Source organism: Coptis chinensis, chromosome 6, assembly GCF_015680905.1.
Source record: "Coptis chinensis isolate HL-2020 chromosome 6, ASM1568090v1, whole genome shotgun sequence".
NCBI classification, from domain to species: Eukaryota; Viridiplantae; Streptophyta; class Magnoliopsida; order Ranunculales; family Ranunculaceae; genus Coptis; species Coptis chinensis.
The window spans coordinates 64,272,782-64,289,721 of NC_141461.1; the positions used below are offsets into that span (position 1 = coordinate 64,272,782).

Genomic DNA, 16,940 nt, shown 5'->3' on the forward strand with positions numbered 1-16,940 from the left:
TCAAAATAATGAAAAAATGGCTTCAGAAGTGCTCAGTCTCGAGGAGACAAAGGATCAAGCAAGGGTAACTTGGTATTGAAAGAAAGTTAGAGAAAGGCATTTTCAGGAGGGTAACTTGGTATTGAAAGAGGTCACTCAAGCAACTAAAGAAAAAGGGGCTGGCAAACTAGCGGCAAGCTGGGAGGGCCCTTATATCATTCACAAGGTTGGAGTAAATGGAGCTTATTACTTAAAAATGGCTGAAGGTGTAATATTACCAAAGCCTCAAAATGTAAGCAATTTGAAAACATTTTACCAATAAATGATATTTCAAGTATCATGATGTAATATTTGGTATCAAGGTTATAAATTCAATAAAGATATTGTCATAATAAATATTTGTAGATATGGAGTTATATGATTGATTGCAGGTCAATAAAATCCTGTTCTTGGCAAAGAATGCGAAGTTCAGTAAATAAAATCCCCGTTCTTGGCGTAAAATGCGAAGTTCAGTCAATAAAATCCCGTGATCTCAGAATCCTCATCTCGATACCAGTCAATAAAATCATGTTCTTGGCAAAAGAATGCAAGTTCAGTAAATAAAATCCTCGCTTCTTGGCGTAAATGCGAGTTCAGGTCAATAAAATCCTGGTGATCTGTAGATCCTCATCTCGATACCAGGTCAATAAAATCCTGTTCTTGGCAACAATGCGAGTTCAAGTCAATAAAATCCTGGTCTTGGCAGAAATGTGAGTTCAGGTCAATAAAATCCTGGTGATCTGTAGATCCTCATCTCGATACCAGGTCAATAAAATCCTGTTCTTGGCAACAATGCGAGTTCAGGTAAATAAAATCCTGTTCTTGGCAGAAATGCGAGTTTAGGTCAATAAAATCCTGGTGATCTGTAGATCCTCATCTAGATACCAGGTCAGTAAAATCCTGTTCTTGGCAAAAGTGCGAGTTCAGGTCAATAAAATCCTAGTGATCTGTAGATCCTCATCTCGATACCAGGTCAATAAAATCTTGTTCTTGGCAGAAATGCGAAGTTCAGTCAATAAAATCCCGGTGATCCAGATCCTCATCTCGATACCAGGTCAATAAAATCCTGTTATTGGCAGAAATGCGAGTTCAGGTCAATAAAATCCTGGTGATCTGTAGATCCTCATCTCGATACCAGGTTAATAAAATCTTGTTATTGGCATAAATGCGAGTTCAGGTCAAAAAAATCCTGGTGATCTATAGATCCTCATCTCGATACCAGGTCAATAAAATACAGATGAAGTAAGGTATGTTTTTAGGATTAATATTTAAATATAATGTGGATGTCGAGTGTCGAATATCGACATACATTTATTTTTATGTCGAAAATAGAAGCATATATTAGTAATTAAGGAAGCTAGTATCAGAGATAGTGCTATAATATTTCATTAGAAAGAAAGCAAGGGTAGGCGAAGCAGCCTATTACAGGTTACAATAGAAGATAAAATGTAAGAAACAAAGTTAATCATAATTTTCATCGTCATCTTCATCTTCATCTTCTTCTTCATCTTCATCATCACCATCTTCACCATCATCTTCATCAGAGTAAATATTGGGAGTTTCTTCATTATCATCTTCGTTATCTTTGGCATAGTCATTACAATGGGGATCTTTCAACCATTCATTGCTAGGGGCATTTTCTTTTTCTTCCTCATCAGTTTCTTCGTTTTTGTTTTCTTCTCCTTCTTTAGGCTCTTCTTCTGACTGCTCTTCCTCATCAGAAAGGTCAGTGATATTGCAATCAGACCAGCATTTTGGGGAAAAGGGAGAGGGGTCAGGATGATTGGGTAAAACCATAGTAATGGCCAGAATAATAAGGAAGAAAGAATGGGCAGTTATGGTGTTATTTGTAAGAAAATTAGTGAAGAGTGTGAAAGTTGTATGTTAAAATGCAAAGATTGTAAGGCGTTTTATAGAAGAAATAGTAGGATGAAAAGGTTTGTTTATTAAGGATTTGATAAGAAAAAGAGAAGTACTAATGGTAGGTGGGCATGAAAACGAGGAAGAGGTACGAAATAGCTGTTTTATTCGTTGTATTGCATGGGACAGTTAGAGGTTTGATAGATGTTTGTGTAAAGTTTAATAACGTGGTTTAGTACAATCAGCATTGGTATTTGAGCCTGTACTTTGTGAGTCAATAGAATATTTAATTGTTATAATAAATGCATGCCAAAGAATAATATTATATGATAAGTATCGATACTACTTTTAGTGGGAGTGGTATCGAAACTCATTTGAAAAATTTAAGTATATGATAAGTATCGATACTACTTTTAGTGGGAGTGGTATCGAAACTCGTTTGAATTTAAGTATATGATAAGTATCGATACAACTTTTAGTGGGAGTGGCATCGAAACTTGTTTTAAAAATTTAAGTATATGATAAGTATTGATACTAGTTTTAGTGGGAGTGGTATCGAAACTCATTTGAAAATTTTAAGTATATGATAAGTATCGATACTACTTTTAGTGGGAGTGGTATCGAAACTCGTTTTAAAAATTTAAGTATATGATAAGTATCGATACTACTTTTAGTGGAAGTGGTATCGAAACTCGTTTTAAAAATTTAAGTATATGATAAGTATCGATACTACTTTTAGTGGGAATGGTATCGAAACTCGTTTTAAAATTTTAAATATATGATAGGTATCGACAGTTCTTTTAGTTAGAGGGGTATCGAAACTCGTTTTAAATATATAAGTATATAATAAGTATCGATACTTCTTTTAGTTGAAGGGGTATCGAAACTCGTTTTAAAAGTATATAATTATATGATAAGTATCAATACTTCTTTTAGTTGGAGGGATATCGAAACTTGGTTTAAAATTTATATACATGTTAGAGAAGAGGAGTTTATTTACTATTTAAAGGTGGTAAATATCATAAGTGTTGTATGCAAGAGGAATCTATAGAAGGCAAAAAGATATTTTGTTCACATATCAAAAGGAGTTTTAGAAAGATTACAAAAGAAGGTTTAAATCAGAATCAACATTTAAAGCTTGTCATCGGGATCGTGGACAAAAAATAAATGGATCATTGTATCAAGATTACAGTGACAGAGTAATAAAACAACAAATTAAAGTGGAGTAAGATCCTCATTGGGTTCAAATCAGCTTTCTTTGCTCCAAGAAGGATGTCGAGATTAGCACTAGGAGTACTAATGAAAGTGAAAGGATTAAAAGGTGGAGTAGATATCTCTGGGTCGCCAGTCCTAACAACATCATTTACATGAAGGGTAGAATCTACAACATCGGTATCAGCAGGTTCAGAGGGCAACTCGATTTCAGTGCCAAAATCTTGCCCTTTCTCTTCGGCAACATCGTCAGGAATGTATCTCCGTAAGCTTCTCATGGTCTCGGCCACATATTCCATGTTGGCAGCATATGAAGCAACTTGGGCATGGGCTTTTTCCAGTTCAACTTCGAGATTGTTTTGTAGAGTTGTCCAGGCAGTTTTTTCAGTAGCAAAGGAGGTTTTGGTTTGAGTAAGTTCTTTCTCCATAGACTGATAAGATGCGGACAATTTCTTATTCATAGCTGAGGTGTCGTCAAAAAACTTCTTCATCTTGGCAGAATGTTGTTTTTCGGTCTCGAGAGTTTGCTCAAGATGATGTTTATCTTTCTTCAGTTGAGCATTTTCTTCTCTATATCGACGAAAGCAAGACATTTCATAATCAAATTGCCCCACCGCAGCAATTTTGACCTGAGAAGGAGAATATATGATTTATGAATAATAAATAAGTAGATAAGAATAAGGGAAATCATAGAAACTTACTTTTTCAATAGAAGAACACAAAAGTTGAAATCGTTTATCGGAGCTGATTGCAGCAATTGCTCGCCTATCTCGAGGAAGTATAGTATTTGTCACAAGAGCTTCCCCGATACCGGGTACTGCAGGTTCAGATAACAGAGAAGCATTGTTTTGGACGTTGGTTTGATCTCGCATAACGAGTTTAACGTGAAAGTCACTAGAGGGCGAAGAAGAGGCAGAAGCAATAGGGTTTGTGTTAGGTGGAAGGGTGGAAGTTTTCGAAGGTAAAGTAATAGATGCAGTGTGAGTAGGTCTGATGGGTTTGCTTATTTTAGAGGCTGGTGGAGCCAAAGGATTGGTTGGTTCTTTTCTTTTCTTCAATGATGAATAGGATCGACATTTTTATCTCGGGAAGAAGTAGGAGCTTGGGAAGAACTGCCATCCATGGTTTTCTTTTTGCTCAAAATCTTATCCAATAATTTTGAGGATTTGATAGGGACTTGTGGAATACGAGATGCCATATTTGTGAAACATAAACAATGCTGATCAAATACGTCATTCAAAGGAGGATAATTATAGAAGTCAGGAATTTCTTGTTTGATTTGAGGGAAAAGATCTACAGTAATTTTAAAACCAGTTTGCATATATGTAAAATAACATGGGGGAGTATTAACGGGTAGTTCAGTAAAGTTGAAAGTCGTTCGTAGCGTTTGTTCAGAAGAACAAGGTTGTAAGGGACAGGGTTTGGAAGGTAAGGAATCTTAACCTCGAAGAACGGAATTCTTTAAGCAGTATAAAGGAGCAACATAGTTGGCGATATCAATGAGTTCGACAATCAGTTTTGGGTTGCCATAAATATCAGCGCCAGTTCGAACATTGATCTCTTTATCAGTGCCTTTTAGAAGATCTGTTACTCTAGCAGATTCCCCAAGACTTCTCATCAAAGATGGTTTAGGAACTGAAATAAGCTCGCAATAGTAGATAAGTCAGAATCAAGGCTCGAGATAAAGAAGGAGAGGATATCGAAAGATAACATACCATTGAGGTTAAAAACAGGGTGCGCCAAAGATGGAACTGCTATCGGTTCAAGTGATTCCCACCAACTAGAAACAATGATAGGGTATAATGGCCATCGGAAGTCATTATCTCGGTTTATCCTTATAATACCAGCACGACCAATTCGTTTCTTAGGATAAAAATAACCACTGGGTACTTTCGTATCATAGTTATTTTTCTTGTAACGTTCAAGAAAGGAATAGTGTTTTTGGATATCAATAAGATGAATTCTCTTCGAAGACCGAACATCGGGTTCAAGATGAGAATTGTAGAAGTTGCAAATGTACAACAATCTCTAGAAGTTGCCTGTGCCTTGACCAGGAGAGATGGCCAGATAGTTCAGTACTTCTCGGTCAAGGGTAGAAAGGGGAAGGCGTAAGCCGGCAACCAATTGTCCAACAGTGATAATGGTGGTGTTGAGCTCACCACTTTGGCATTGAGTTCCTTTTTTACTTCCAGCATAGTGTCGAAGTTGGACACAGTCATGAATTTGATAGGCAGCTTTAACTAGGTGTAAGTTGGGTGTTTCTAGAAAACAAGGGTTCAAGCCGCCACTCCAAATACTTTGGTCATCAATAATCTTGCGATCGGTGCCAGAATCAACAGTCTCGAATGGATGGCAGAGTAAACCATCAGCCAAATAGGAGGCATGCCATTCTGGTTCGGCAGACTCAGTTCGTTGGGATGACTAAGCAGAAGCAGACGAGTTGATGCGAGTTGCAGACTCAGTACTTTCGTTCGACATGGTGGTATCACTAAAAATAATAAATTTTTTATTAGAATTATATCCTTTATCTGAGCTATTATCGCTATATATAGTATAAGTATATAATATATTAGGTAATAAGCACGTGTCGGTGTCTCGAGATGATAATGTCGGGTCTCGAGGTGAAGAGGTGTGTCTCAAACGCATATGTTCTTGATGTCAAAGCTGGGATTGTTTCGAGAGAGTATGTATAAAGTTAACACAAGTTTTTCTCCTAGCCATACTGTCAAAGATTGGTGTTAAAAATCTAGTTAGTATAAGGGTACACAGGTAATATTCAAGTATTCAAAGCCTAAACGCTAAGTAACATAATCTATAAAAAAGAAGATGGTGAGATCAGTTAGAATATTTTCAAGAAAATATGGAATCGGAATAAGAAATAATATGTTAAGTTACTTTGTAGTACTAACCTGATATTGTGTAGAAGAATTTGTTGAAAGTAACAGCAAGTACAGACAAAATGAAGCTTTTCTGAAGACGATAATGGTGGTGGGGTTTGGAAAGATAAAGCTTTTTGGGAGAAAGTGAAGAGAGAGAAAGTGGTGAAACTCTTTTTATTGTGAATATTTCGTGATAACTGTTCAAATTTCTAGGTGTAACCGCTTAATTTTTTGAAATTTTTAAAATTTGAAACTGTTCATATTCTGATAGATTCTCGAAGCATTCAAATTTTGCAGGTTGAAATTTGAAAGTTTCTAGAGGGGGCGATGTCGTGGGAAAATATCGTCAGTTCGATATTTCGACGGTTATTATCGATATTTTGTATTACAATTGATATGTTGCAGGAAAGCGGGAAAAGGAAGGAAGAAGGAGAGGATGGACACATGTCAAGAGGGGATTGGTCCAAGCTATTCTAAAAGAACTATAAATAGACTAGCAAGAAAAAGATTAATTCATTAGAGATCATTACAACAAAATAGAAAACTGAGAGTAAGAGAGAGAAAAAGAGAGAATGCTGTAACCGATATTATTACTCAAGAACAAATATTATTTCAACTCGATTTCAATCTTGATCTTTCATGTTAGCAATTCATTACTGTTACTAGTGATAAATTTCTTAGAGCACTACAGTTCCTATTTTTTTCTTTTAGTACATGATGCTAAATCAAACAGAGAGTTGGTAACTGAAAGCTAGAAACCATGATCGATATTAAGAGGTTTTACACTCATTGGTTCAAATTCCATGGAAATTCCTTTTGATTAATGTAGGAACTGAAGGTATGTATACTAATTGGTTATTTCATTTTCCTCCAAACTGACTCTTCAAAATGGCTCAGCTTCCCTTCTTTTTTCAATTTAATATTTCAAAGTTCTGAGTTAAACTGATGGCTTCATTATGTTTTGAGGTTTAAATCGTAAGAAGATTATGTTGCTCTATACTAGTCGTAAAAAGAAATCACTAAATTGCAAGGCGGGAGAAACAAATGTTGAGAAGAAAGAGATGAGCACACAGTAATAGAGAAGTTAGAAGATGGAATGAGTTGTTTTGATCTCTTGGTTCAAATCTACCTTCCACATTCTCACTACATGATGTTTGCATCGTTTGGTCTTGTGTGTTGATCATGACTATCAGCTGTCCTTGATAATTCCCCACCCCCATGTTGGATTTGTGGAAACTCGATACCATCACGGCATCACCGCTCCTTGGATATATAAGCCATGCTTACCTGCAATTGCTTCAATATTGCTTGATACTCGCCCTCAAAACCAATGGCACAGACTTATCCGAACCCCTGATGCATTCTTGCTCAAGGAACATGCCATCGTGAACAATGCTCAAAGGTAAGTCCATGTTTTAGTCTCTTATACTTGACATTATTAGTTTATAATTATTCTGTATTTGATCCATCCATTTTTTGTCTGCCACATTTTGTTTAACTGATCGAATCCCCCCTATATGTAGATGAGAATAAGCTGTTTATCAGTTTGTATGTATATGTTCCATTATGAACAGACCTATCAGACCAATATATATTAGCAATAAAATGAATGAATACTCGCTCCCACCATGTATAAGTTCACTTGGAAGTTCGAAGTCCTTGAAGGACAGGAGAATTGGTTAATATCTATCAAAGACAATGAATACTGAGTAGTTGAGAATTCTCCCAGTGAAACACGTCACCCCTTTTTTTTTCTCTTAAGAGGACACCTCAGCTTTTACCATAATTCAGTAGGAAAAAAATGAAATATACACCCTTTTGTACGCATACAAAACGAAACAAACAGAAAACTCAAGAAAGAAAAAAGAAAGCCTATCTTCCCCAAACTCTCTCTCTCTCTCCCAAAAAAATAATGGCTGCCATTCTGCCAACATCTCTCAAATCTCTCAAGACGATTGCAAAGCGCAACTAAAGTTTTGATTTCACTACCAAACTGTCTAATTCAGGCACCACAAAAAAGAAGCCCAAATTGCATCACTTCTTAAACAAGGCAGAGTTGTTATTTTATAAACTAAACCGGGTGTTAACTTCTTATTGAATCTGAACATGGAACAACAACATGGTGGTGGTGGTGGTGGTGAACAAGATGTTTGGCAAAGACGTCACCAAGACGCTCGTTAATGCACTCACCGTAAAAAACTATTGCATCACAAAGAACTTGAAGCCAAAACTTGAACATGTTCCTTTTTTAACCTCTCACTGAATTACACAAACCCTAGCTTTTTTATTTCTTGAATTAACAAATTGTTAGTTATTAGAGTAAGAAGAATTTTATGTTTAATGATAAGAATTACAGGGAATTTAAACACGTGAGTGTTTTAAGTTGGAAAGAACACTTTTTTAATTAACTTTGGAGAAAAATTGGATCCACGCCATTGATTTAAGATTGAATGTTGAATATGCAGGGAAGGAAGCTTTGAGAGCTGCAAAAAAGGAGTATGCTAAAATTGAAGATGATTTGAAGTCTCTTCAGAGTGTTGGCCAAATTATTGGAGAAGTTCTTCGACCTCTTGATAATGAGCGATGTAAGTATTTCATGCGCTTGCACTTGGTTCCCATCAAAATTGATGAGGAGCGACTGTTTAACTGATAAAGTTTGTTTTTTTTTTCAGTGATTGTTAAAGCCAATAGTGGCCCGAGATATGTTGTTGGCTGCCGGAGTAAAGTGGATAAAGAAATATTGACTGTAGGAACTAGAGTGGTTCTTGATATGACAACTCTCACGATCTTGCATGCCCTCCCACATGAAGTAAGTGATTGATTTAACATAGGGACTCACTTCTTTATTATCAAATGTGATAATGCAGTGCTACAAGATCTTTTTTGGCTTGGCCTTGAATGGGATGAAGGTCTGCTTTGAATGTCTGCTTTTCCACATTAACTGTTTTTATAATCTATAACTGATTTTTATATTAGAAACAAATGGGAGCTCTTTGCTTCATTTATTGTCAAGTGTGGTAGATGATTAAATCACACTGGCTATGCAGGTCCTGGTATTGGTGTGATCACATTTGTATATACTTCATTATACTTCAGTTTTGTTCCTTGGTGGAACGAATTATCTGATGTGGCCTTTCTATTAAGTCAAAGATGAGAGATGCGTTGTTGTTCTAGAGCAATTGGCCTGATTCTATTCTAGATCCATCAAGTTTGCATTGGTAAGTAGAATTTAGAATAACTGTCTCCCTGCATTTATGGTATGTGCAGTCTGGTCTCCAAATGATTTTTCAAATGTTCTCTAACCAACCCCTTTGTTGGGCTTGGTATAAGATGGACAACTAACAAAGCCCAAGCCCGATTACGGACCCAACACCATACCCAGTGTTAGGTTGGTTTGGGTTTGATTATTATACGTTTAAGAATTTGGGTTGGGCACAGGTAAGATCTCAACCCGGCCCTAACATAGTAGCTACCTACCAGATGAACCCACTCATTTCGGTCAGTTCGCGAAGGAAGCTGTAGTTGAGATTTGAGATTCGAGAACAAGAAATTATGGCACTTAGCAAATCCAGCTATCTTTACTGCTATAGCACAATACTCACTTGGAACAGCGACACAAGTATTTGGAGGTCATTTAACCATAATAGAGCATTAGAGCATGATGTTATTTTAAATAGCTCTGTGTTTATTATTGCTACAAGTATGCGAACCGTGCTACGCATCGGTTTTTTTTTCAAATCTTTAAACCTGTCAAAACAATATAAAAACATTTGGAGGGGTTGATTATAATTTTAGTGACGTAAAAGAGGTTTTCTAAATTATTTTAAATAATATGAAAGCTAATTCTAATTTTAGTGAGGTATTAGGAGGGAGTATTTTTGGCTTGTATCAAAGACCATTAATACTGAATAGTCGGGAATGCTCCCAGGAAGCCACGTCAACCCCACTTTTACTCTGAAGGGGTCACGTTGGATTTAACAAAAGTTCGGCTGAAAAAAAAACAAATTGACGCCCAGTTTTGGGAACTGTTCGCGTAACAACCCTTCGTAACCAAAACCAAAAAGAAAGAAACATAAAAAGATTAAAAAAAAAACAAAACCTTTGTGCGCCCTCCCAACCATAAAAACGCTTCCTATCTCATTAATACACTCCACTTAAAAGTAAAATCCACAAATTGAGATTCACCCCTGAGAATTCTCCACGCAATCAAATAAACCCTTAAATAGAACAAAGAGTACAATGAAAGTCTTCAATTTTAATTTATCTGTACCCTCTGGCGACTGATACCGGGTAGCAATCGAGAAGCAGCAATCAAAAGCCTCTCTCTACCCTCTTCTAGCTTATAGTTCCAACTGTAATCGACTATCGAATCGACTCTTGGACTATCGAATTAGCTCTAAGGCTATGAATGGCTACGGTCTGTCAAAACACTGCTTGGAACTTTGCTTCCAATTCGAGGTAAGATTATTAATAGAATTTATAAGCGGGATGTAATCAAAATCAAAGATGTATAAATATATGCCTATATATCCATTAATCCATTCCCTGTCTAAATTTATTTTGGGATAATCAGCTTCAAGCAATATATACAACAAAATAGTTATGTATAAGCAATTAGGCTAATTGCACTATTGCTTTGGCAAGTGTAACCCAGCCCACAACATATTACAAGTGTTTAATCAGTTTTGATTTTTTTTTTTTTACATTAGTGTTTTTTTTTTATATTTTTTAATTCATTTCAGATTTTGCTGCAGGGAATTGAAGGTGTGGGAGTATTGCAACAAATGCAGAACACCATCAATCCCAAGACTAAACATTCATATATCATTAGCATCATTGAAGCTTGGAAGGCTTATGAATGAAATTCGCTTTACTGTTGATCCTCATATCATATCTAGGAAACAGGTTTGTCTTTTGATTGTTATCATTGATTTTTTCATATTGTTCTCATTAGAAAGTAAAAAGTCGTACGTTGAATGTTGGTTCGGAGTGGTAATAAGAATAGATACACAATTCTATGTGACAAAGAGTTAGAAAATTAGGGGTGTCTTTTTGGTTGCACATGGAATTTTCATTAGGTTCTTTTTATTGGTAGATAATTTTGTGACTTAGACAAGGGAATCCTTCTCCAAATTAAAAATGATTTTTAAGGAAGAAAAATACATAGGGAGGCATGGGGAAATTTCATGGAAGAATTCTCCATGAAAACCCTCGAAGGTGTGAAAAAGTTTTGTTCTATGCTCTTGTCTCATGAAATTTTGTACTAAAATGTGGGTTCTCAGATAAATAGTCTAATGTACGGTCAAATCATACAACATAAATAGTTGTGGATAGGTGGTTAATTAACAAGCTATGATTCTATGAAAAGTTATTATGACCTAATATGTGCAAACTGAAACTCCATATTGGTGTCGATGTGTGGTTAAGCAGCAAATAGTATAATTTTCATAGTTAGAGGTGAGGTTATATACAATAATCTGATGAAATAAAATCCTATGGAACATACAAGTTGTAAGATAATTTCTCTCAAGGTGGGGGATCTAGGGTAGTAATAGCTAGATTTACGTTTTCTCGCAAAACAAAAGTTTTTGGATGTAAGAAAATCAAAGATGTATAAATATATGCCTATATATCCATTAATCCATTCCCTATCTAAATTTATTTTGGGATAATCAGCTTCAAGCAATATATGCAACAAAATAGTTATGTATAAGCAATTAGGCTAATTGCACTATTGCTTTGGCGACCCACAACATATTACAATTGTTTAATCAGTTCTGATTTTTTTTTTTATTTTTTTTTTTATATTTTTTAATTCATTTTAGATTTTGCTGGAGGGAATTGAAGGTGTGGGAGTATTGCAACAAATGCAAAACACCATCAATCCCAAGACTAAACATTCATATATCATTAGCATCATTGAAGCTTGGAAGGCTTATGAATGAAATTCACTTTATTGTCGATCCTCATATCATATCTAGGAAACAGGTTTGTCTTTTGATTGTTATCATTGATTTTTTCATATTGTTCTCATTAGAAAGTAAAAAGTCGTATGTTGACTGTTGGTTCAGAGTGGTAATAAGAATAGATACACAATTCTATGTGACAGAGTTAGAAAATTAGGGGTGTCTTTTTGGTTGCACATGGAATTTTCATTAGGTTCTTTTTATTGGTAGATAATTTTGTGACTTAGACAAGGGAATCTTTCTCCAAATTAAAAACGATTTTTAAGGAAGAAAAATACATAGGGAGGCATGGGGAAATTTCATGGAAGAATTCTTCATGAAAACCCTCGAAGGTGTGAAAAAGTTTTGTTCTATGCTCCTGTCTCATGAAATTTGTACTAAAATGTGGGTTCTCAGATAAATAGTCTAATGTACGGTCAAATCATACAACATAAATAGTTATGGATAAGTGGTTAATTAACAAGCTATGATTCTATGAAAAGTTATTATGACCTAATATGTGCAAACTGAAACTCCATATTGGTGTGGACGTGTGGTTAAGCTGCAAATAGTATAATTTTCATAGCTAGATGTGAGGTTATATACAATAATATGATGAAATAAAATCCTATGGAACATACAAGTTGTAAGATAATTTCTCTCAAGGTGGGGGATCTAGGGTAGTAATAGCTAGATTTACGTTTTCTCGCAAAACAAAAGTTTTTGGATGTAAGTTTTGCTTATATTTCTGCATTCTATGTTTAGGTTGGGGAAGAAGGAAGTCTAAATAATTAGAAAAGGGGTAGGTGGCGTTAGGGTAGTGTAAAAGTGGAAGTTACATCACCTGCAACATCGCCTCATATTTTTGTTTGAGGTTGTCTTTCACTGACACAAACGTGTATCAATATCCAATGAAGTATGATGTGTTTGACATGTTGAGAGACATAAACTTTATACATACCCTCTTGAACTGTGCTCGCAAGTATTTGACTCCATAGCTAAGTTACATTGACACAGATACGTGTGTCCATCTCCGACACAGATACGAAGTGTTTGACATGGGGAGATATCAAGAATTGAGGGATATCATACACAATATGTGTTTGTGGTGTCTTCGACACATTATATTTTATATATAGCATGTAATATGATTTTTTTGTTTTTTTTTTTAAATTAGTTGCTCCATACGTATCACATGGTGTCTATTATGAATATTTTTTTTCGAAAATAAGTTATCCTTACACAAGTCTTAGGGAATCTCTTACAAATATTGTGAAAGTAGGAGTAACCAGAGCAGTACCTAACAAAAATGAAGCTGTCAATGATAAACTTCTTAAGTGCTCCTTTTCAGTCGATAAATGAAAAGTGTGTTTTTTGTTCAATTGAAAGGAAAGGGGAAAAAAGGTTTTGAATTAGAAGATTGTTGTTATTGTAATCACCACAGTTTGTAACTTTTATGCCTTGCTTCCACGTTGGGCGTCTTTGAAGTAAATCCCATTTCCATGAAATGGTATTTAGAGTGAATAAATACAACAAGTGCCGCAACTTAATGTCTCCATTCAAAGTTTTTTGGCAATGGTTATTCACAACCCTGAATTTTTGAGTAAATTGTTGCAACATAATCAAAGCAATTGGCGAGATCATTTCTCGCATTAGAAGCAATTACAGGAGGTGGGTACTAGCTACTGATAGATAAGATGTCAAATCCCCTACAAACACATACTATTGGTTAGTCCTTGGCTCTTTGCTTGATTTGTTTTATATGTCTATATCATTTTGTTAAATAAGCTCTAGCATTTTAGTAGAAACATGAATGAGGAGGTTCCCACTTTTATGCACACATTTTATTTTAAAAATATGCATGGTATGCTTCTTTTACCTGCCAGATGTTCTTATTGTTACTTCTCTCAATAAGATCCCACTTGCAATGAAGAAAAAACGTTACAAATTATGTTATCTACTGAGTTAATATTTTCTAGCACCATTATATTACTATTTTTTGTTCCTTTTGTGCGTGGAAGTCCAGTACAAATATAAGCCTATTTTCCCTTAAGAGTATCTACTATTTAGTTTTGGTTTTTAACACATCGAACTATATCTGTTATTTAATTGAAACATGTGTAGAGACTGCATGCCACATGCATAATAATAAGAAGAAAACTATTTACCTTAAAACAAGGATGTCATGTCCAACGTTGGAACCAATGCATCATTATTGTTTTTTTATGGAGGTACAACGGTGCTACCCTCTAAGGGTAGCTTGCTAGCATTCCCTCCTTTATTGTGTGTTAGCAAAGGCCATTCATTTTTAATTGGGCAACTCCATTAAAACGCTTTTTATGTGGACTAACTGATTTTGGTAAAAAAACAGAAAACCCTACGTATTCTAAATCTCTTCCCTAATAAAAATGTATTCAACTAAAATAAAAATTCACGCACATCTCTCCAACAAAATAACCATATTTACTGCTAATTGGAAGCCATTTTTACCAATATTAGTGTTGATTCTCTCTTTCGACAGTTGAGTTACCGTAGACCTACACTTAATTCTTAAGTTGTTACTATGAAGCGACACATGTTGTTGCAGGATGAAGGAGCAGGTTTGATATTCATCATCTTCTTTATTTCTTTTATTACTTAGTGAGTTTTCATCTCATTCTATGTTAGTTATTCGCAATGAAGCGAGCTTTGGGTTTATGTTTGTCTGCATTAGCTTCAACGCCAGTGTCTTATCAATTTGGGGACAATCAATAACATTTTAATGAGTGTATTTTGTGCTAAAGATCTCCATTGGCATCTTAAAATGTATGAACAGTGTGATTATTGCTTAGAACTAGCAGAATTTCCATCTCTTTTCTCTTTTGGTAAATACTAGATAGTCTTATTATATAATTATTATATACACTATGTTATATGATATGTCAATGTTGCTTACTACCAATATTTGTCATCCATTTTCTTGTAAGTATCTTCTCTTTTGTAATCAGGTGAATGGTTTACTAATATTTAAGGGGAAACAAGTGATGGTTTCCGCTTCGTAAACTCAGTTTTGTTGTCAAAGTTCATTAAAAAATCTAGTAAAATTAAGGGGTCACGAGTGATGGCTTCAGATATTTGAGACTCGATTCTCTTCTAAATGGTGGAAATTTGGTTATAGAAGGAAAAAAATGATTAAAATGTAGCCATAAGCCCATAAACGAAGAATAATGAGTACCTGATCATGGCTTAGCATTTAGTCAATACGGATGGCAGTGACCTAGAATTTAAGGAGAACATCGGAGTGGTGTTTTATTTGTTCATTGTGGGGGCAGATATAGAATGGGGTTCTTTGTTTGCTACAGGATCCCGCAGGTTGCTTTTTCAAGTAATGGTGATCTTAGGATGTATTATTACTCATTTAATAATAAATGTGGAAATTTTGTGGTAGGGTTTGCAAGGTCACAATTAATTTAATTTTGATGTTTGTAGATAATACCAAGCTCATATTCGAGGAATCAATGCTTATATGATCGTCATACGAAGTTCTTGAATGATACGGTAAGATCACACTCCTGTTCAATGTGTTTCCTTAATTGCCACTTTAATATCGTTGAATTGCTACATTGCTTCACGTGTTTGTGTAGGTTGGATTTTATTTTTTGGATATAGAAATTAATACTTATTGCTTTCGAGATGATTTTGCTAATAATTTTGTACTGTGGTATATTGGTATTCTGCCTCGATATGATTTCGATCTCGATCTCGATCTGTATAGAAATAAGTAGATGTTATGTGCTTATGAGCACCGGAGCCAATACAGGGTAATCAAGTTTGTGTAGTCTCTTTTTTAGATAGCACGCACCTATAGATTACATGAAGGTTAGATGACCCTGTCGTATGTGAAAATTTCAATCAGTAGAGAGATAAATTAACTCACCATTGTCAATTTAAGATGTGAACTTCATTGAATTTGCTCAGTTTTGTTGTCTATTACGTTAGATAACCGAAAGGTTTGAAAGTTTGGTATTCTTTTGCTTTTTTTTTTTTGATAAATTGATTGAATGAAATGAAATAGAAACAACATATGTAGTAGTAATACATAGTGCACCTATTAATACATAGTGCAACTACGAAATGGTACGGTATCTCTGGCTTTCTATAATTTTTATATGGGTATCGTTAATACGATTCGTGGTATCAAGATCCAGCTTTTCCAGTGACTTCAACTGTGGCGTGCCTAAATTTTGAGAAACCTCATATTCATATTCATTTTTATTTATATTTCTTTGTTAAAATTTTGTTTGATCCATGATAACTAATATACTAACCACTTATCTATGAATATTTCCTCTAGCTTTTGCAGACATTAATAGTACGTTGGTGGGACTTATGTGAAGAGTGTCTACCACCTAGACAAAAAAAATTACTATGTTCTTTTAGTATGCATCATTATAGGAAATGACAAATTTAGCCACAATTTTTTGGAAAGGTTGTAATTTCAGTTGATAAGTAGGCTCAACTAACACTTAATTGATGTAACTGATACCTATTTTTTAAGAGTTTCTAAAGGGTATATGGTTTTTAATTTATTGAGTTTAACATGATAACTAAAAGCAATTTCAACAATAGATTAGAATTTTTTTCGTATCGCTCCGTTATGACTTATAAGATGCCAGTGCAATCCAACTTTTTTTTTGGATTCAGATTCTTGGAATGGTTTTTTTCATTTTTTTTTCATTTTCCTCTAAAAAGACATGGAGTTAAATTTTATATTATAGTATTACACGTTGGAAATAATTATCTCGAAAGTATATATTTAATTTGTCTTTTCGGTAATGGTTTTGTACGAGGTATTTCGATGATCTAGCATTAATCGAGACATTCAAGTTCTTTGCTGTAGTAAGTTCTAATGTTGCAGTGATCTCATTTTTTAAACCAGTTAAAGCTCCTCGCATTCGTCGAGATGGTTAAACAGCTGGGTTAATCAATGAGAAGTATATTGTTTTAAATTTTCAGGTTATGACAGGTTTTATATTTATGAAATGTC

General features: G+C 34.8%; 1 protein-coding gene and 1 long non-coding RNA gene across 2 annotated transcripts; both read left to right on the forward strand.

The window, feature by feature from the left end:
• The first annotated feature begins 8,075 nt into the window (after window positions 1–8,075).
• On the forward strand, window positions 8,076–9,908 carry LOC147493924 (26S proteasome regulatory subunit S10B homolog B-like). The gene is made up of 4 exons (XM_086567976.1): window positions 8,076–8,145; window positions 8,435–8,554; window positions 8,642–8,778; window positions 9,017–9,908. The coding sequence occupies exons 1-4, from the start codon at window positions 8,076–8,078 to the stop codon at window positions 9,032–9,034; spliced, it is 345 nt and encodes a 114-aa protein (XP_086424102.1). The 3' UTR covers window positions 9,035–9,908.
• Window positions 9,909–13,312: 3,404 nt separating this feature from the next.
• LOC147493925 (uncharacterized) lies at window positions 13,313–16,423 on the forward strand. Its single transcript, XR_015197662.1, has 3 exons — window positions 13,313–13,642; window positions 15,383–15,451; window positions 16,248–16,423. It is a non-coding gene; the product is annotated as an uncharacterized LOC147493925 (long non-coding RNA).
• The last annotated feature ends 517 nt before the right edge of the window (window positions 16,424–16,940 follow it).

Excerpts from the sequence above, each read along its gene's own strand:
- LOC147493924 (XM_086567976.1), top strand. The coding sequence starts at position 8,076 with ATGGAACAACAACATGGTGGTGGTGGTGGTGGTGAACAAGATGTTTGG. Across the intron at positions 8,146-8,434 it reads AAGACGTCACCAAGACGCTC|GGAAGGAAGCTTTGAGAGCT; the intron begins GTTAATGCACTC and ends TTGAATATGCAG. Across the intron at positions 8,555-8,641 it reads ACCTCTTGATAATGAGCGAT|TGATTGTTAAAGCCAATAGT; the intron begins GTAAGTATTTCA and ends TTTTTTTTTCAG.